This window comes from Dromiciops gliroides, chromosome 3, assembly GCF_019393635.1.
Source record: "Dromiciops gliroides isolate mDroGli1 chromosome 3, mDroGli1.pri, whole genome shotgun sequence".
In the NCBI taxonomy this organism is placed as follows: Eukaryota; Metazoa; Chordata; class Mammalia; order Microbiotheria; family Microbiotheriidae; genus Dromiciops; species Dromiciops gliroides.
The window spans coordinates 447,830,270-447,851,848 of record NC_057863.1 but is presented as its reverse complement, the minus strand read 5'-3'; the positions used below and the strand labels follow the sequence as shown (position 1 = coordinate 447,851,848).

The 21,579-nt window shown below is 34.8% G+C and overlaps 1 protein-coding gene across 1 annotated transcript in view; it reads left to right on the top strand.

Moving 5' to 3' along the window:
• Window positions 1–21,579, top strand: part of XIRP2 (xin actin binding repeat containing 2) — a 430,838-nt gene that overhangs the window by 389,976 nt on the left and 19,283 nt on the right. The window contains exons 7-9 of the mRNA XM_043997297.1: window positions 15,664–15,756; window positions 16,909–16,981; window positions 20,972–21,105. Of these exons, the coding sequence (XP_043853232.1) occupies window positions 15,664–15,756; window positions 16,909–16,981; window positions 20,972–21,105 (300 nt within the window). The remainder of the gene's footprint in view (window positions 1–15,663; window positions 15,757–16,908; window positions 16,982–20,971; window positions 21,106–21,579) is intronic.

Below are 21,579 nucleotides of genomic sequence, written 5' to 3'. Positions count from 1 at the left end.
GTGTCCTAGCAGGTAGAGTTCCAAGCTATTTAAGCTATCTGTAGTTATCTTTAGAAATGCCTTCTTTTTAAAAGTCCATCAAAACCTGCCTTTTTACCCCATGTCCAAGCCCCAGTTGGGAACACAAGAAAAATAAGATGCATTGCAAATATATATCGTTAATCAAAATGAATTTCCATCTTGATCACATCAAAAAAAAGTCTCATTCTTCACCTCTATTTGGAAAGGATTAGCATGTTTCTTCATTATTTATCTAGAATCCTGGTTAGTCATTATGTTGATAGAAGTTCAACACAATAGTATTCCATCACATTTATGCAACAAAAATTGTTCATCCATGCCCCAATTGGTGGGCATGCCCCCATATTACCATCCTTTGCTTCCTCAAATAGAACTTTGAATATTTTTTCATATCCTAAGAGTTTTGTTACTCAGCAAATGAAACTACCCTCCATTTAATTTGCCTTACCTCCCATTTCCCACTTTCTTCCTATTTCTCTTTGAATGAAATGTTATTTCTGTACCCACTTGCATGTATATATTCTTTCTTTAACCAGTTCAGATGAGAATGAAGTTTGAGAGTCAGTCAATCTCCCCTTTCCTCTCCCCTTCCCCTTGTTTGTATAGAAGTCAACTTATGGGAGATAAATTTCTGTAACTTCCCTTTTCCTTTCCCACACCCACCCCTATGCATTCCTCTTTCTCCCTTTTTGCCATTGTTTTCTTATGATCATCAAGATATAACAGAAATATTACCAGACTTGGTCTAAATCGACTCCCTCTATGGACCCTGTTGATGGCAAGATTCAAAGGGGATACATGTCTTATCTCCCCATATTTAAATGGAAACTGTTCATCCTCCTTTAGTCCTTTATCATTATTCATTCATGCTTAATTTTTTTTTGTTGGTCTTTACTCTTATGTTTGAATTTCAAAGTTTCAATGCATCTCTGGAATGTTCCTCAGGAATTCTTGGAAGTTTACCATTTCATTAAGTACAATTATTTCATTAAATAGAACTACATTTTCCCCCCGTAACATTATACTCAGTTTTTTTTTTCTGGGTAAATTAGTGTAAACTGTAATATAAGCTCATCTCTTTTGCCATCTGGAATATCACATTACAAATTCTCTGCTCCATTATGGAGTTAGGTACTGAATAGTGTGTGATCTTGACTGTGGCTCCTTCATACTTAAATTCTTTCTTTCTGGCTGCTTGGAATATTTTTTTCTTTGACCTGGAGCTCTAGATTTTGGTTTTAATGTTTTATTTTTATTTGAGGTTTTCTTTCACAAAGTATCCAGTGCCTTCTTTCTATTTATACTTTACTTTCTAGTTCTAAGAAATCTGTAAAAAATTTAAGATTTCTTGAAATGCGAAGTGTAGGCTCATTTTTTTTTTATTTTGCCATGGTGTTCAGATAGTCCAATGATTCTTAATTTTTTTCTCTTAAATTGTTTTCCATGTCAGTTGTATTTGTTATGAAATATCTTGTGCTTCTTGTGTCATTTCTTCATCATTTCCCTCATAAAATCATTGGCTTCTCTTTGGTCCCTTCTAATTTTCAAGGAGTTTGTTGCCTCAGTAAAGCTTGCACTTCTTGTACCAGACTGTTAATTCCCTTTTCAATTCTTTCTTCTATTGCTCCCATTTTTTCCAATTTCTTCATCAAACATTTTCAATTTCTTCATTTTTCAAAAAAATTAATTATTTTTAAAAATTCTTCTTTCGGGGTGGCTAGGTGGCACAGTGGATAAAGCACCGGCCCTGGTTTCAGGAGTACCTGAGTTCAAATCCGGCCTCAGACACTTGACACTTGCCAGCTGTGTGACCCTGGGCAAGTCACTTAACCCCCATTGCCCCGCAAAAAAGAAAAGTCTTCTTTCATCTCTTCTAGGAATTTTAGTTAGGTTTGAGACCAAGCTGTGTTTTCCTTTGAGGCATTGCTTGTAGATATTTTGCAGTAAGTTCTTTTTTCTGGGTTTTTGTCTTAAGCATCCTTGCCACCATAGTAGCTCATTATGGTGGGATGTTTTGGGGTTTTTTTGCCCATTCTTCTAACTTACTTCCTGACTCCATACTTTACCAGAGGGATAGACCAAGAATCTATTAGCTTTTGCTATGCCCAAAGTGTTCTGATATAATGAAAAGTTTGATTGCTGGCCACAAGTTCTTGACTTGGGTTCAGGTTTGTACAAGAATATACTGTTGCTGGACTCTATTCCTCTTAGCCAGCTGGAAAGTTTTGATGGTTCAGAGTGTCAACATAATAAAATCACCTTTAGTCTGAGATTCCTGCTTTGGTTAATTCCTCTGTTGGTTGATTTAGATTAAGACTCTGCTCTGAGTCTGGTCCCCTGCAAATCTTCAGCCTGTACTGGAAGGTATAACTGCTTCTGGAGTCAGATCCATATATCTACTTTTCGTTTCTAAACTTTTTTCCTAAACTTTTTCCTCACTCAGTATGCAGCTTGAGTCTACTACCACTTCTCTCTAACACCCCTACATACAGATTCCCTCCTGATTCCCTACTGGATCTGTGACCCAGAACTGTGTAATGAGTAGCAAAGCTTCCAGATGTCACCTGTATTTGTACCCTGCACTGATTCACAGTCTCTCTGGGATCTTTACTTGGCAGTGCATAGCTTGGTCCTCTTTCAGTTCCTGAATACTGGAATACTCTATGCAGTACATTCCTGACCAGACTGTGTCCCTAGTCCTTGCTGACCTCTCTCTCCATCTCCTAAGCTGGAAGATGGCTCACTATGATTTTTTTCTTAGATTTTCTGATCAGGATCCAATCTGAAATATGCTAGGGTAGCTGAGCTGTACTTCTTGCTAATCAATTATCTTGATTCTTACCAATATATTTTTGGTATATTAGCTGTGTCCTCTCTGTGAGATACTTCACCTTTTCTTATTATTAGTAACCATTATCATGTATTAAATCATAATCAGGTACAATACATTCACCTTATAGTCATAAAATAGTTCTATCTTCATATTTCTGCAATTATTGACTTCAAGGTACTCCAAATTTTCATATGTAAATGAACCACTGGAACCAAAAACACTTAAATAGGCTGTTGATTCCAAAGTTCTTTGGCCTGTTACATGCAAGTGACCAATGGAAGCAGATGATACTAGTCTGTGGTTTTTGAAGGTTTTCACCCTTTTTAAAAATGGGGACATTTGATTTCTAGTCCTGAGGTCTTTCTTATGTCTTCCATGATCTTTCAGATGTCACAGACAGTGGTTCAATAATCACATCTTCCATTTCTTTTAATACCTGAGGATATAGTTCATCTAGATCAGGTGACTTGAATTCATCAAAGGAAATTAGGTGATCTTTTACTATTTCTTTCTTTTACTTGGACCTCAAATCCCCATTGGCCATTTTTGTTCTGTCACTACAAGTATAAAGATCATTCAAAATTAAAATGTTAAGCAAAATAAAAATTTAACAGATCTAACTTCTCTTTGTTGTCAGTTATCATTATCCTATCTGCCTCATGTGGTACTCCTATTGTTTTTATTCTCTTTTCCCTAATATAGCCTTAAAATACCCAATTTTATTGCTCAGCTTCCCGTCATACTTTTAGTTCATTCTAAACTTTAGCATTCCTGACACTATTTTAGAGGGTCAAGCCATGTTCTTGTTTTCATTCCTATTACCTAACCTTGATCAATTTCACTCACACACGTATACATATATTATATCATTATATGTGCATATGTGTATATATAGATACATCATCTAGATTCATGAGTTCCATATGTTTTGCCATCATTTTTTCAGTCACATTCCATTTTTCTTGTTTTTAGTATTATTTTTCTTTGTGTCTTCAGAATTTTATACTCGAGTTTCCCATGTTTCCTAGACTACCTTTACATTTGTAGCTTGTTTGCTTTTTATGCATGGAATCATACCGCTAGTCTCTGAACTTCTGAAGTCTGATTTCCTTTTATTTTTAAATATAAAGTACATGCCCAGCTCTTCTTTCCTATCACAAATTATAGGAGGGAATGGTCAATTCACTGTAGGATACCCATAATTTTCACCCCATATCTTCTCTATTATTTCTTTCATGTGATTGAGAATCATATCCAGTATAAAACTTCTTATTGTGTCCTCTACTTTTTCTAGGATTGAATTATCATTAAGACAAATAATAAAATTATTAGCTACTCTCATTTTGGCAGAAGGAGTGCTTGTGTATATTGGGATTATAGAATTTTTCCATAAGTACAATATCATGAATATGGGTCGATTTTGTGGCCTCTTTGTAATATCTCATCTATCTCCATTTTTTCTTTCCATTGGGAGGAGGGGTGGGGAAAACTGTACAAGGGATAGTAAACCAGGTCAGGAGGGCCAGATTCTTTTGACTTCCTGTTTTTGAGTGGCCAGTATGCTAAGAATTTTTTTTAACATTTTGAAAGACTATAAAGTTTTATTTAAATATGTTTTTGTTTTGTTTTGTTTTGTTTTTACAAAAAAAAACCATTCGTAGCTCTTTGGCCACACAAAAACAGGCAGTGACATGGATTTGGACCTTGGGCCACATAGTTTGCTGCCCTGATTGGGCAAATTGTAATGAAAAAAGTTGCATCTGTTTTTCCTTTCATTTATCTTCATCCAAATACTCTCTACCATGCTCGATCTCTTATTCCTGGATTTACTCACATGGGGATACTTTCTTAATATACTGCCTAGCTTCCCTATCCTTCTTTCTATATACTGTTTCTTTTAAATAAGCTCTATCTATCCAGTCACAGGTTTCATCTGGTCAAGTTTCAGTGACACGTAATAGATACATATGTTTTCTTACATAAAGACCTCTAGTTCCTCTTCCATTTTGCCTAGCACCAGGTATTTATGTTTTGATATTTGAGTCCATTGGATTTTACTAGTAGCTCCTTTTTTCCCCCATTTTTTTCTCCTGTGAATTTTTGTGTGTCTCAATTGCTTTCTTCTTTCTTTATGACAGATACTCTATATATGGTATCTAATTTGATGTACATATAAAGACAATGTTCTTTCCCCTTATGCCACCACATTTTTTAATTAAGTCATTTTGATTAACTTAGAAAAGACAGAGATAAGGATAGGAACTGGACCTTCATTAATAGAGGGAAGCCATTTACCAACACAAGTTGTCAGCTTCTCTGATGCTTATATTTTTTGAGAGTTGCCTAGAGTTCTAAGAGACTAATTGACTTTCCCATGGTTATAAAGACAGTATATATCAGAAAAGGGATTTGTGTCCAGATCTTCCTTTTATCAATACTGACTCTATCCACTATGCTATGTTGCCTATTTTAGATTTTCAAGACAATTAGGAAATGCATCCTTCCTAGTCTTGGTTAGGTTCATTCCATCACTTATCTAGAATGAAACAAAATACTTCTCTGTTTCACCAACCAGCCCAGCTGCTAATCCATTTCATTTTTGCAAATTTACTTTATTTACCAGTTGGTTCCACTTACCTTTATTTTGTTTACTATGCCTCACTACCTATCTCCTTCCTTTAGTCCTTCTCTTCGGGTACTTCTACTCCTTTATCTTTCTTTAGCTTCTTTTCACAGAAGTTAGAATTAGTTTCTGGATCTGGAGATTGTTCTGTTTCACATTTTCTTTAATTTCTCCTCCCTGAATCAAAACTTTCACCTTGTTCAAAAGTCTATACCACTCCTGATCACCCATATAAATGCTTTTTTTTTATTCACCTCAAATCTCTTTCATCTCCTTCCCTCTCAACCTTCCCCCACAGAAACCAGAAGATAAATTACTATACATAAGCATTTTTCTCTTTTCCTCACATATTTTGTTAAAGTTATTTTGATAAATTTTTCAACATTCCCAGAAAATCCATTCTTTTTGGGCAAGTGATTATGTGTGCCATATCACTGGCCAGTAGTGTATGGTAGGCCTTGGTCTAAAGTTTGATTTTCATTCTCAGAATGAGACATCCTGTCTTCTGTTACATAATATTTGCCAGGTCAGTTCATTTCTTCCTGGCCTACATATGACACTATATTATTGGATAGACTATGCAGTCTAATTATTCAATTCTATCTTCTGATGTTTCAGGAATACCCTATTCCGTGTTTTTTAATCCCATACAATTCTAAGATAGTTGTGACCTCAGAGATAACTTTATTCCACCCTTTACTGAATATAAATATCAATCAAGACATTAGACAAGGAGGTTCATTTTCTAGTTTGCTAGTTTTTATGAAAAGGATGGTACAAAGTCCCAATCAATGATGATGAGATATTCTAGCTGCTTCTTTTTGTGGATGACATTGTGGTGATTGCATCCATTCCAGATCCTGATAGGCCATTTATAAGAGAGTCACTCAAAGTTGATTGACCTAGTTATCTATGCTTCTCCTCTCCTACTGCCTTCTACTTATCTTTCTGGATGAAGATATCCAGTAATCAGATCAAAACTAGATCCCTGTAAAGGACATTTCAATCAATTGCCTTTACATTGAATATCTTTACATTGACTTTATAATCAAAAGCATTATTCCCTGGCCACCCCACTACTATATGTGAGGCCTTCCTCTCCTAGAATATGAACTTCTTGAGGGTTAGAGAGACTGTCTTGCTTTTTGTTCTTATATCTCTAGCACTTTGTATAATGCCTAGGCATATAAGTGATTTCTCATTCTTTCAGATGTTTTGATTGAGATAAAAGTGTTGAAATGGGGAAAAAAGCATAAGTTGATAGTAGAAAACAGAAGTTCTGGATTATTAGAATTATGAATAATAAATAACAGACTTTTTCTAGTATCAAAAAAGGAAAAAGAGTAAGAAATGAGGAGAATTAGATATATGATATAGACTAAAGGGAATTAATAGCTTTTTCCATCATGAAAACAATCATTATTGAAAGAAAAAGTAGGAACTGCACCTATGATTTCAATGATATAGAGAGCTTTTTGAATGAAGAAACTCCCACTACCAAGGAAGATCAACACTTTTTCTGCAGCTTAAGGTCTTTGGGGCCTAGACCACTAAGGGATTAAGTGACTTGCCTAAGGATCACATAGCTAGTATATGCCCAAGTCAGGACTTGAACCCAGGTCTTCTTGGCTCTAAGGTTAGTTCTTTATTGACTGAACCACACTGCCCTTCTTTCTTTAGAAAAAAAGAAGATATCTGATGTCTTTATAGATAAGAAAGTCTACTTGAAAATACATCACTATTATCTTTTTCCATTATTTGTGACTAATTTAGTCAATCACTATTGATTTGATGCTTGCTGAAATACAGTGGCTAGAAGAAACAAATGTTAGGAACTAGGGTGGGCTATGAAAGAACCATTAGCCTCATTACCTTGTCCTAGTCATTCTACCATAAAATGTATCCATAATGGAGGGAAAAGCATTAGTGGCCATATGTCAACTGCTCTGCTTTGAAAGGAAGATGTGATATTTTTTATCTTTCTCGCCCCCTATTCCATCTGCCTCTGGTTTCCAATTATTTCCCATTCTGTTTATAACACTCCAATCCCACAGTGTACATTTAGGACCCCTGAACACAAACATTTCTGATTATTTTTAGAGTTCAAAAGCTTTGCTCCAAAGGAAACTCTCAATTCATTTCAACAAGCATTTATAAAACATATGTAATATGTAAGCCACTATGCTTGACAGTGTTGAGATATGTTTTCTGTCCTCAAATTGCTTACAGTCTAGCAAGGGAAGGAGGTGTCTCTGGGAGAGATATGCACAAACACAGTACAAAGTGTGGTATGGAGGTAGATCAAAGTTAGTGCTATTTGAGTTCAAGTAAGTAGAGAGAGAAACATTGTCATACAGCACATATTTCATATCTCTATAATAATTTGTAGCCAACATCACATAGTTTAGTGTTTTGAGAATATGATCACCTTTGGCAATTCAATTTACAGTTTCATTGCCACTAAGTAAACTTTCTGAGTTTGTATCTTTTCTCCCATATGTTTATAATTTCTTGTCATTCCAGAATTTCTTTTAATTTATTATTTCCTATATCTGTATTGGATTCAAATGGCATGAGCTTATCCTTAACAGAGTCAAATAAAACTTCTAGAAAGCTCCTTTTATTTGGAAAAGTTGAGTTTTTATATATGTATCCTGTTTTGGGTTTTGTTGAATAGATATCATTGTATATATAAAGAATAGTATTGATGGCCCTTCTGAGATTCATTGTTTTATAGGTCATTGTTATGTCTGATAGAGAGATGCCTTTCAGCTCTTTTGGACTCTAGGAATATGGACCATAAATAAAGCTTTTTAAAAAGAAGAGTCGTAATATCAGGTCTCTGGTAGTTAATTTCACCTCTGCTGACAAACTTATTTTGTATTTTTTCCCTTGTGGAACTGATATTTTGTACCCTATTTTTGAAAAAAATATCCATATTTATGAATAAACAAATAAATGTAAAAGTCTTGCCCCTAGAGTTAAACATGAGAGAAACATAAGGGTTTTAACTCTAGAAAGAGTTTAAATTAATTGAGTCATAAGTTTTCGTAATTCCACCTGCATAATTCATATTTCTGTTTATATTTAGAATTTCATTTCTCTAGGGAGTTATGCTTGCTGACTTTCTTTTAGAAGAAATAATTTTTGAACAACCTAAAAACCCCTGAATCTTTTTTCATCCTATTATAATATTAATAATCTTTAAAAAGAAATAACTCCTAGGGAGCTGTGTATATTTCTGGGAAGTTAGTCTCTTAGTCTTACAACAAAGGAAAATAATTAATCGGCAAACAGTTATTAAGCACCTACTATATGCCAGGAAATCTGCTAGACACTGGGGATAGAAGGACAAAAGTAAGAGAGTCATTACCCTCAGCAAGTTTACTGTTTTACCAGGAATCAAAATAGACACAAAAGTTATTTTCTTCCTAATGGGACAGAATGATAGGTCTCCTAGAGAGACCTACTGGTCTGCCTGCTATCAGACATAACCTGCCCAAATCATACAAGATTGGTCATCCAACCCCAGTAAATTTTCAGTGGAATGGGGCAAGACTGGAGTCTGGACTGAAGTCCAGAAAGACTAGAACTGAATATAGCTTCTCTGGTTCTTAGGCTACAAGGCTTTAGTCATTAGGCATTTTGGATCCAGTAACTAAAAGAAACCCCATAGTGTATAATTGCCAAGGTAGAAATGCATGGCACTAAAATATGCTTTTCATCCTAAAACTCAGAGTAATTTTGTTGAGTGGTGTTCTGTTGCCATATACCTACAGAGCTCAAAACAACTGATCAGTGTGGCCAAATCTGCCCAAAAATGGTGAATTTGAGCCATTTTGGGGGCATCATGTAGAACTACACAGACAATGAATGAATTTACAAAAATGTTTTCAAATGTTCCTACTTTGTCTTTTTTTGTGGGGCAATGAGAGTTAAGTGACTTGCCCAGGGTCACAGTGGTAGTAAGTGTCAAGTGTCTGAGGCCATATTTGAACTCAGGTACTCCTGAATCCAAGAGTTTAACCCAGGTTTAACTCTAGGGGCAATTCTTTGTCCACTGCTCCACCTAGCTGCCCCTTCTCTCTTTCTTTAAGAAGACTTCAACAACCCCTAAAGATGCCAAATACTATTTGCCATATATGCCTGGTTTTACATGACAATTTTGTACTAAGCAGGTCCAAGAAATAATTTAGAGAAGATTATTTTTCTCACCAATGTTATTTATTGGATGACTGGGCTATTGGTCATCATCAAGCCAGCCAAAAACCTTTTCAGTTTATTGCTATAAATTTTATCGTTGGCTCTTCAGAAACTCATCCAGCCAGTCTTAGAGATGCAGGGATATTAGTGGATGTTCGGGGAATGAATGAACCCACAAAAAGCCTAGACAACAGTCTCAGAATACAATGGACTAGCAGCTTATCTCGAAAAGTTAATGCATCAACACATACTAATTGAATGACTGCTGTCTCCATTGCTCCTTTAAAGAATTGGAAGAAGAAAATTAAACTTGGAATCTGGGTTTTCCCTAATATTGTAGCATCTCTAAATGCTCATTTCCTGTAAGTAATATTGGTTAGCTATACAATATATAGTTAGACATCTTGAGATACTAACAGAGGCACTTTCATGTTGCTATCACAGTGATAGAGGACATGGTACTTGGCTTATCACCTTCAACAATTTCACCTTACACTTAGGGGTCAGATTGTCAACAGAAATACTTCTATCCAAAAGAAAGAAAATCATTCAGTATATAGGTAATCATCTTTAGACTCAGTTTAAACAAGCAGTTTGAGACCATAAACCTTATTTATACTTAATGGAACTGTGCTGACTTGGAAAACAGGATAATATATGTAGGGAAAAGAAAGTGAATAAAAATCTAGTGTAAAACCAAACAGACCTTTGAATTTTACTATTTATCACTAAATATGCATAATTCAGGTAAATTTATAACAATTGTTAAAAAATTATAATGTGTTAAGCCCTATCATTTAAATAAGAGAAGGGATTGTTATCACCCATTCTTACAACTTTCAATAATTTGTGCTGTGATGGATGATACACACTGCGTGGTGTTTCCATCTGTTTGAGAGAGATGGAAAGAACATTAACAGATCATAACCTTTGACTATCTTATTAAGAATAGGATTAGTGATGGATAAAATTGCTAAATTACCAGGTCAGACCTCTGTTATTTCCATTATGGTGAGGCAGCTGTGATATCCTATTTGGCCAATCTTTTCATACATATCTCTGCAGGTAAGATGTTAGAAATGAGAATAATAGTGAGTCACTTTGATACATTCTGTTTTGTTTTTCTCTTAAGGATGTTAGTGAGATGACTTCTGTACTTGTGACACCGTGCCTTATGGGCATCAGCTCACTATAAAATTGCAATGTATTCTCTTGCATTAGTGATGATTTTTAAAAAATAGAGAGATTGGAACGAAGAGGTATTATGTTTTCAGATACCTGCTAAATGCTTTACTAGGAGGTTTCTGTACCAACAAAGGTTATTGCAATGTATTTATCTATTGGTACAAATAAAGCTAGATTTGAAATAAGAACATTAAAAATTGTACAGGGACAGCAAAAGGTACTAGACCTACAATTTGATGGATATTGGGAATTCCTAAATGAGGACCCTTCCTCTACTTGCGCTGGTCAGCTCTTTCTCCTGCTCTCTTAGAGCAATGAAAGGTAAAGTGACTTAGCACATATATATCACATAGCTAGTTATGTGACAGAGATGAGATCTAAACTCATTTCTTCCTGGCTCTGAGGACAATCCTCTATCAATTAAGCTACCTCTCATAACTTCATAGCCTCTCACATGTTGTACAGATGCAATAGTAATTTGCATTTGCATAGAATTTCCTGTTTTCCCTTTCAAATGGATTTGCACATTGCATCATTAGCAAAACAGTTCTGTGAGGTATTGTGGCAACAACACTGAAATAGATGCATTAATATTCCTGTTTTATAGAAGAAGAAACTGAGGAACATGATGATTTTAGGGAACTTTTCCCAGGTTATTTGGGCTCATTGATAGAGGATTTGAAACTAGATTTCAGGCATTGTAACTTCCTGGCTGGGCACTTTTTTTCAAATAGAACATATTCTTTTTACCTCAGTGAAAACACTTTATCCCTAAGATAGGCTATTTGAATTTAATTTCTCAGTTTGCTGATCATTTAATATGAATTTACATACACAGTTTTGGCCTGGACCCTTATTGCATTTTATTTGGGCATTTTGATTTTTCTCTCTAAACATTATGTTGCTCTATACTTTTACCTGTGCTTCTATATATATCCAGTAATTGTGTTAACAACAAACAAACAAAATGAGTCAGATTTAAAAGCTGAGTAATACAGAGGGGAGGGGGGAATACAGCATACTTAATGATGGAAACACAAATCTTGGAATATTTTTCAAGACGGATTATGTGTAAGTTACTGCAACCGAGGAGCACTAAAATTGATACATTGACCACTAACATACCAAATGAGTAGAGCAATTACATTTCTATTTAGTAATAGCACACCAGTGCCCAAGTAGGAGCTCACTACTCTAAATTAAATTTATGTGTACTTGTAGTGCTCATATTTGTGGTGTCCTCAGCCAAAACAAATTACAAATGATAGACTCTGGACTGTTTTTCACTCCAAGTGAATAAAGTCTAAAAGTAAAATAATTACCCCCAAAATGAATGAGGGAGTTAAGAAATATATTTCTAAACTTTATAGAAGTCAACTCTTTTTCTCCAGTTCATAAAGGATATATAGCTTTCTCTCCTATTGATGACACAGATGGATATTAATGATTTCACCCTTATAACTGAATGATCTACAAATTTCTACAATAGCAGATATTATGTGGTGCTTTCTTTGCTCATGGTCTCTGGCTTTTGAAGCTCTTATACTTTTCTATTCCATAGTTTCCTAAGTATTTGCTCAGGATTTTCCCTCAGTGGATATGCAAAAGGTCATAATGTTTCTGACCTTTGTTTTTTAAATAATTTTTAATAATTGAAAGCTTTTTCAATATCTCCAAAGTTACTCCTAGTATCCCTCTCTCTCTACCTAGATAGCCATTCACATAACAAATATGATTTTTAAATCTATAAAACTTATCAATATATCAAAAAAGTCTGAAAGTATGTTTAATATTTCCCACCCATGGATCTCCCACCTCTGCAAGGGCTGGGGAAAGTATTGTGTCATATCTGTTCTTTGGAGACATGTTTATTTTTTGTAATTCATAATTTTGTAACATTCATTTTTTTTGTATTGTGGTTGTTCTTTCCATTTAAATTATTTTACTCATTATGTGTATTATTTTCTTGGCCCTGCTTATTTAACTCTGCATTGTATCACATAAATTGCCCCATGCTTCTCTGTATTCATCTTATTCATCATTTCTTACATCACAGTAATATTCTATTACATTCAGGTACCACAGTTTGTTTATCCATTCTCCAATTGATGGACATTTACTTTCTATTTTTTTTCTATCTTGACCCCTTCTGTTAAAAAACAAAGTAAGAACCATATACCAAAATAAGGTCAAAATGGGTACAAGATTTAGACATAAAGGGTGAGACCATAGATAAATTAGGAGAGCAAGAGTTTACCTCTCAAATCTTTGGAGAGGAAAACAATTTATGTCCAAACAAGAGATGGGGAATATTATGAAATTCAAGATGATGACTTTTATTATATTAAATTAATTTTTTTGCACAAACAGAAGCAATGCAGCAAAAATTAGAAGGGAGGCAGAAATCTGGGAAACAATTTGTACATCCAGTATTTCTGACAAAGGACTCGTTTCTAAAATATATAGGGAACTAAATCAAATTTATAAGAATGCAAGTCATTCCCCAATTGAGAAATGGTCAAAGGATATGAATAGGCAGTTTTTGAGATGAAGAAATCAAAACTATCTATTGCCATATGAAAAAATGCTCCAAATCAAAATTGATTAGAGAAATGCAAATTAAGACAACTCTGAAGTTCCACCTCATACCTTTCAGATTGGTTAATATGACAAAAAGGAAAATAATAAATGTTGGAGAAACTGTGGAAAAATTGGAACACTAATGCCTTGTTGGTGGAGCTGTGATCTCATCCAACCATTCTGGAGAGCTATTTGGAAGTATGCCCAAAGGGCTATAAAGCTCTGCATACCCTTTGACCCAGTGGTACCACTGCTAGGTTTGTATCCCAAAAAGATCATAGAAGAGGGAAAAAGAGCCATGTGTACAAAAATGTTATAGCAGCTCTCTTTGTAGTGGCAAAGAATTGGAAATTGAGGGAATGCCTATCAATTGGGGAATGGTTGAACAAGTTGTGGTATATGAATGTAATAGAATACTGTTGTGTTATAAGAAATGATGAGCAGGAGGATTTCAGAGCAACCTGGAAGGACTTGTATGAACTGATGTTGAGTGAGATGAGCAGAAACAGGAGAACATTGTACATGGTGACAACAACATTATGTGATAAACAACTGTGATAGACTTGGCTCTTCTCAGCAATGCAATGATCCAAAACAATTTCAAAGAACTCAGGATAGAAAATGTTTTCAACATCCAGAAAAAAAGTACTGTGGATTATGAATACAGATTGAACCATACTGTTTCTATTTTGGAGCTGGTTTTTTTCCCTTCTTTTTTGAGGTTTTTTCCTTGAGCTCTGATTTTTCTTTCACAATATGACTAATGCAGAAATATGTTTAATGTGATCATACATATATAATATATATCATATTGCTTTATGTCTTGAGGAGGAGGGAGGGAAGGAAGGGTGGGAGAATAATTTGGAACTAAAAATCCTATGAAAACAAATGTTAATTACTATCCTTACATGTAACTGCAAAATAAGAATCGCCATGGCATGGTTATTAACCTCTGTTTCACATCAACCCCCAACTCCCAGCTACCTACAGTGAAAATCAATGATCCCTCAAGACTAGGCTCTTGCTGTCTTAGAATAAAACATTGGGTATATTGGATCCTTTTCCCAGGCCTTCTGAATGCTATGAAACTCAAAGAATTCTTCTAAAGGACACATCTCATTAAGAAGACTTTGAGAAAATACCCAAGTTATTGGGTCAAAATTTGCTTTATCAAATAAATGAGTTAATGACTGAAGCTAAAAAATGGAAATTTTAAATGTATTTTTTTCATTGTTCTGAATTGGGGGAGTACATATATATATATATATGTACATAATATATATATATATATATAATAATGGGGGAGTACATAATATATATATATATATATATTAGTAGTAGAGAAGATAGATAAAGGGATTATACTCTTAATATAACTGGTCTCCTTAAATCAAAGAAATCTGACCATCAGGCCAGATGAGGAAAAGAACTTTCTCAAGACTTTGTTATCCTCTACCTTCGGGAACTGTCTTTTGTACCAAAAAAGGAGAAAATGAGAGACCAAAGGACATTGGCTGCTGTAGCTAACTTGTACTTCACAAGGGATAACTTACAGCAAATGGTCATTACAGAATAACGTGGTGACTTCATGCCTCAAAGCAGGGCTGTTCTAAGAAGGACAAGGTCTCTGTATATGACACAAACATGTAAAGGAAGTTCATGGTGCAATTACAGGGGTCCTGGTAAGGAATATCAAAGGAAGGAGAGCAAGTAGGCTCACTGAAAACTGTCCACTTCAGAATACTTGCTGAAGTCGCTCTCTGGGGACCAACCAGAGAAGGTAATTTTGTCTACTCCCACACCTTCATAAAACAATTATGTAATTTTTAATTACATGGGTTAACAAATTTTCATCAATAATTAGTTATTAAGTATTTAAATATGTGCCAGACATTCCACTAAGCACTATGACCTTAAATTCTAAATGAAAAGCCAAATACTTACAAAATGGTTATGAAGTATAAGGTATTTTGGAAGGGAGGTGGTAGTAGCCTAGAGAACCTGAAAAGGCTTCAAGCCATGCTTAAGCCACATTGTGAAAGAACTGAGGAATGCTTTGAGGAAGGTGTGCTTTTACGTCAGAGGGACAGCCAGTACAAAAGCACAGAGAGAAGATAGACTGTAGAGTGTGAGGCAGTGAATTTTGCTGTTTCTCCTACAAACTAAGATTATTAATAATTTAATGACTTAACTGTTAATTGTTTTTATTGCTATTCAGGAGATAACAAACAGAAGCCATAGCAATGTTTCAAGTAGCCACCAAGAAGTTGGAGGATATGAACAAATGACCTCTAAAACACCTCAAATTGAGGTAACAATTTAAGATAATGATATTCAAATATTTTTTCAAGGTTCTGTTTAATCATTTAATATTTGGTTTTATTGTCATTTATTCCACTTAAGGCAATCATATCCAGGAACTATTTCCTGACTTTGATGTAGGCAAATACTGGAGGAAAAAATATGTCCACAGCCATTGGTGTTATATTGTCATGAATATTAGTCTGATTTCAGTTTAAAGTATTTTCAATTCACAAATATTTGTTAAGCACCTATTATTGCACAAGACACTGATCTGTGTGCTGTGTTTAAAAGCAAAAAAAAAATGCAAAAGATTCCCACTCATTATGGGGTGAAGGGTATGCATGTACATATTTTCCAAATGTAAAAATGAGGTAATTTCAGGAGCTAGAGAATATTATCAGCTGAGGGGATAAAAAAAGTCTTCATAGAACTGGTGGCAGCTGAGCCGAGGTAAGGAGGGCATTCCAAACATGGGAGTCAGTTTGAATAAAGGCAGAGCAACAGAAGATAGCTAGGAGACCAATTTGACTGCGTTGTAGAAGGTATTTGAAGCTGAGTAATAGCTAAACATTTTATAAAACTAGGTAAGAGTTAAAAACATGGTGGGCTTTAAATGGTCAACTAATGAGTGTATATTATATCCTAGAGGCAATAAGGAACAACTGAAGACTTGGGTAAGAAAGTCAAATGGTCAGATAAGTATTTGAGAAAGTTTATTTTGGCAATTGTGTGAGGGTAGATAAAGAGAAGAAGGAGATCCTAGAAAGAAAGAGACTCATTAGGAGACTTGTATAATGCACATGAGAGGTAATGAGAATCTGAGTTAGGATGAAGACGACGTCAGTGTAGAGAATGGGACAACTGTCAGAGAAATTGTGGAGGAGTAATTGTCAAGATTTAGCAATTATTTGGATTTGGGGGAAAGTCAAGGGTAGACCTGGGATTGTGAACCTATATAACATATCTCTGTATCAAGATGCATATATAAATGAGGATAAAATGTTAAAGGTTTGATCACATCTCTAAGTGTACTTTGAAATATTGGATGAAATTTACAAACACAGTTCTCTCAAAATATCTCTATATATCACATAGACCAGACTTCAATAGCATATTTATAATATGTCAATATGTATTTAAATTTATTTCTTAAACACAGGTCTCTCATCTTGAAAAACACACCAAAGAAATAAACCAGGCCTCTCATTCCAGTCAGTATGTTCAAGAAACAGGTAATAACTTCCCTTCTATTTTACTTTGAATTAAGTATTCTCTCCTTCTCCAAATGTGTGTGTGTGTGTGTATGTGTATCTTTCACTTGCTCATTGCCAGTACAATAATATTCCTCATTATCAAACTATATGACTGCATACTAAGACATTTAATTATGAGCCATGAAAATGCATACACATACATGCACACATGTCTATATCAGTATATGTAGCATGCATATACATATATAATTTTGTTGTGTATATGGTGTTACAGTACATTTATATAAGAGCATATTAACTCGCTTATTTTAACAGTGACCACAGCTAAGAATAATAATACCAGTAATAATAGTAACCAATTCACCAGCCAGAGGAATTTACCACAGGGACAGTGTATGGCCTGAGACCACATGGTAGCTATGAAGGACTGGCTAAAGAACTTGAAGGCGTTAAAAACTCCTCTCAATGTAATTCCAGAAAAACCTTCTAGTAATGAAATAGGTGAACAAAAATAATGCAATATCTTGAATTAGTTTGAAAAGGAGATGAGTATACCTAAAACTGAATTTTAAAAAGCCATTTTGACAACAATTATTCAACAACTAGACCAAATTATTAAAATTGGATTTTTCAAAGATCTGCCTTAGGATCTGACCATCATGGATTAACACATTCTTCTATAATATTTGACCAAGTGTAAACCTTTCAGGGCCTCTGGACAATACAATATACTGTGACTATTGTCACGGTAAAGGACCTGGAAGGAACTATGGTGCTATCTAGAAAAATTAAAGATAAGTATTAAATGTCACCATGTCAGAAGCAGTTTGAGAAAATTTTTAAAGATCTGTTAAAAGACAATAAAATATTATGTAATAATCTAACTGGTGCATGCAGTAGAAAACTTCAACATAACATTCCCTGACAAAAGGAAACAAAAAAAAGAAACATGCATAACGGAATCCTGAAAATTAAACTACATTAGAAATTATTAATGCTCTCGATCAACAATTAATTACAAGTAAAAAAACAAAATGTTAAGGCAATACAAGGAATCAAAACAGAACAAAGAATGAAATTAATTCAACATCTATTTTTTAAAAGTATGATTTAAAGCCTTGAGGAAATTCAAACAGAAAGAGAATCTCAGAAAAAAAATAAAATGTAGAAAATTTCTAGTCTCTCTGCTTGAATCAAGTGCAACACAATGAAAATGAAAGTTGGATGGATCAGATAAAAAACAGAAAGCTAATGCATCATGATCATCATGAATAGAAAAAATAATTCACCAAAGGAGATGACAGACATTTTAGCTTCTCTGTAAACCTGGAATGTGGGAGCTCAAGTAAGATACATAATTATTGGCCTACACAATTCACAGTGGGGAATAAATGATTACCAAAGTATTTTGCCCTTTGCGTCAGTGATACATTTGATCATATTTTTCCTGACAAAACATATCATATATTTATTATCAAAAGATGAAGAAATCACCGGCCCTTCTAAATCTAGGTCAATCACATATTTATATATTCTATATAAATGATTTTATAACCTAGATCACTGAAAATCCATAAACCCTTCCAAAAGGGTCTTCCAAAAATTCTGAGTGGTATAAAGATCACTTTATTGTTGATTTACTGATTATTGAACATGTACACTACTTTTATTGATTACCACCAGACCTTTGACTCAGCTTTGTGCTCACGGCTTGCGTATGTTGTAACAATGTGTAAAATGGATCCAAGCCCAGTGAAAAAGCTATAGTAATGGATGCTCATGTGTGAGCATTCTGCTTAAAACCAAGCCTTATTGCACAAATCAACACAAAAGGCCGACAACAGTATACATTATTAGATTTGTCAGATAGGACTGTTAATGATTAATCTTTGGGAAAAGACTCAAACAGCTAAGAACTAAGAGAAGAGTCAAATGGGCCCATCATGCACGATACCCACATAAACTCAACCAACAATGTATCAACAATGAAATATCAACAAAATGGCTAATCTATGTGACTATCGTTTATAGAATAGAGGGGTTTATGATAGCAGTTTAAATTAGGTCAATAATGCTGGAAATCATAGAAAGCTTAGCATTAAAGAACTCACATCATACAGATTATGCAATGAAGTGGTAGAATGCATGTAGCATATAATTGCAGGTCACAAAAACGTAGCTTCTGTCAGATACCTATACGTATACAATAAAGAGATTAAATTATCATGTTTGCTATCTGTTATAATTTAAAAGATAACACATCTGTTTATTGTATACATCCCCTAAATATCATTGAGAACACAACAAATAATCTGTACTCTAACTGGAGCATCCTTACAGATGGAGCTGTATTCACAATCACATAGGCATAATATTAATCTATAAAAATGCGGAAGTGTTTTAAATAGATATTATCGTATTAAATACTTATAATGCCCAAACAACACGGAATAAAAAGCTTCCAAAATAAAGTTTTCTAGTTGAAGAAATGAAAACCATGAAGAAACAGAATGAAGTGAAGAAGCCACGCATAACCAGGACATATTGTGGTAGTACAGACACAGGAACCACAAAGGGAAAGCGGGAGAGGAAGGAGTAAATGTGCATTTATTCAGCTTCTACTAAGTGCCAGGCATTGTACTAACCCTTTTTAAACAAATATTGTCTCATTTGATCCTCACAAAAATACTGTGGAGTACATGCTATCATTATCCCAATTTTACAGATGAGGAAACTGAGGCACTCAGAAGTGAAGAGATGTGTCCACGTTGGCACAGCTCTTAAGTGTCTGAAGCCAAATTTGAACTCAGGTCTTCCTGACTCCAAGTCCAGTAGTTTGTATCCTCAGACATTTCAAGACTGTTGATTTCTTCCAGTGTGGTGATTATGCTCCTGTCAAGTAACCATTCTTTTTTTTCATAGTTAGCCCATGAATTACTACACTTAACTAAGGGCTCAAACAATCTCAAACTGAGATTAATTCTATTCTTTTGAATACTCCCTCTTTCTATCAAGATCAATAAGTCTTTCCCAAATCTTTTTTTCTCTTATTTAGTGCTAGAAAGTCCCCTTTAGAGGCAGCTAGGTGGTACAGTGGATAAAACACTGGCCCTGGATTCAGGAGGACCCTAGTTCAAAGACGGCTTCAGACACTTGACACTTACTAGTTCTGTTACACTGGGCAAGTCATTTAACCCTCATTGTTCTGTGCAAAAAAAAGTCCCCTTTAGCTTCTAGTTGTTAAATTGTATCCTCTGCTCCCAAACAATCTTGGGAGCTAAGTTCTACCAAGCTTCAAAAGACTATGTGTGTATTAAACACTATGACTTCATTCAATCCCATTTCCCCCAAGATCCTTTGGGTCTTGTGATGAAAATGAATACAAGAAGCATCAAAACTAAGGAAAGAGAGCAAAGTCATAACTCTGTACCTCCCTTGATGACATTCCTTCCTTAATCATGCCCATGTGGCTAATACAAAAGCAGGGTTCAGGTCATCATATATATGTTAAATTCCTTAAACTTGACACCATCCTTGTGAGGTAGTCACTATTATCTCCATTTTATTCAAGAGGAAACTGAGGATTAAAGCATTTATAAAATACGCCCAGAGGTACACAGCTAGAAAGTGACATGTAGAATTCAAATCCTTGACTTTCCTGAGTCAAAGTCTAGTCTGTGTTTTCCTTTTGTATATATATTCCATATGCGAAGCAACCCATTTCCCTATGCTTGTAGTATAAATTGGTGTTTGTCTCTAATAAACTTAAGCAATATTCAGTCCTGTTGTCTAGTGTGAAAATTAGTGGCTAGGAAACAAGTACTACTTTCATAGTCACGTAGAGAGCAGGTAAATTTTCTTTCCTCTAGTATAGTGAGTAATAAAAAATTCTATTGCCTGGCAAAGTCTGAACACTAAGACTCAATGGAGAGTCCAGGTATCCCCCTTCTTTTGGTTTTACTACATTAAAAAATCAACCCTTCAAAAAGTATTCTTTTGTGACTGCAGTTATCGACACACCTGAGGATGAAGAGATCCCAAAGGTTTCAACCCAGTTTTTAAAGCAGCACTTTGAAAAGACAGCCCAAGAAAAGGTCCTTCATTCTGAAAGAGATATGGCAATTCCAGCCAAACAGATTAAGGTAGGTGATTTAACAAGGATAGTCATTTGGAGGGATGGTGTGTGTGTGTGTGTGGGGGGGGAGTTAATAAGCACATTAAAGGTCAGCAGAAGAATATCAGTACAACCAAGGGGAAAGAGAGAGAACGGTTAGTACTTTATTTATTGGAGAAAATGTAGTTAAAAGCCTTGTACTTGATGGACAGAGGAGAGGGGTGGAAATCAACCTTAATGTGAAACTGTCATAACTGTCATGCCCATAGGTAAAATAATACAATGTTCTTTAAATTGCTTTCGTCTACTCCTTTCTGTGCCATTCCTCAGCCTGAGCAAGGAGAATACACCTGGAGTTTTCTGTTGCTTTCCTTCATATTATTTTTATGACAAATTAAGTCAAAGTATAAAATACCAATGTCTTATATGGAATGAAGAAATGTTTTGAAATGAAGTTAGTGGATATGTTACATGTGCAATATAACTATTCAGTGTCAGCAGA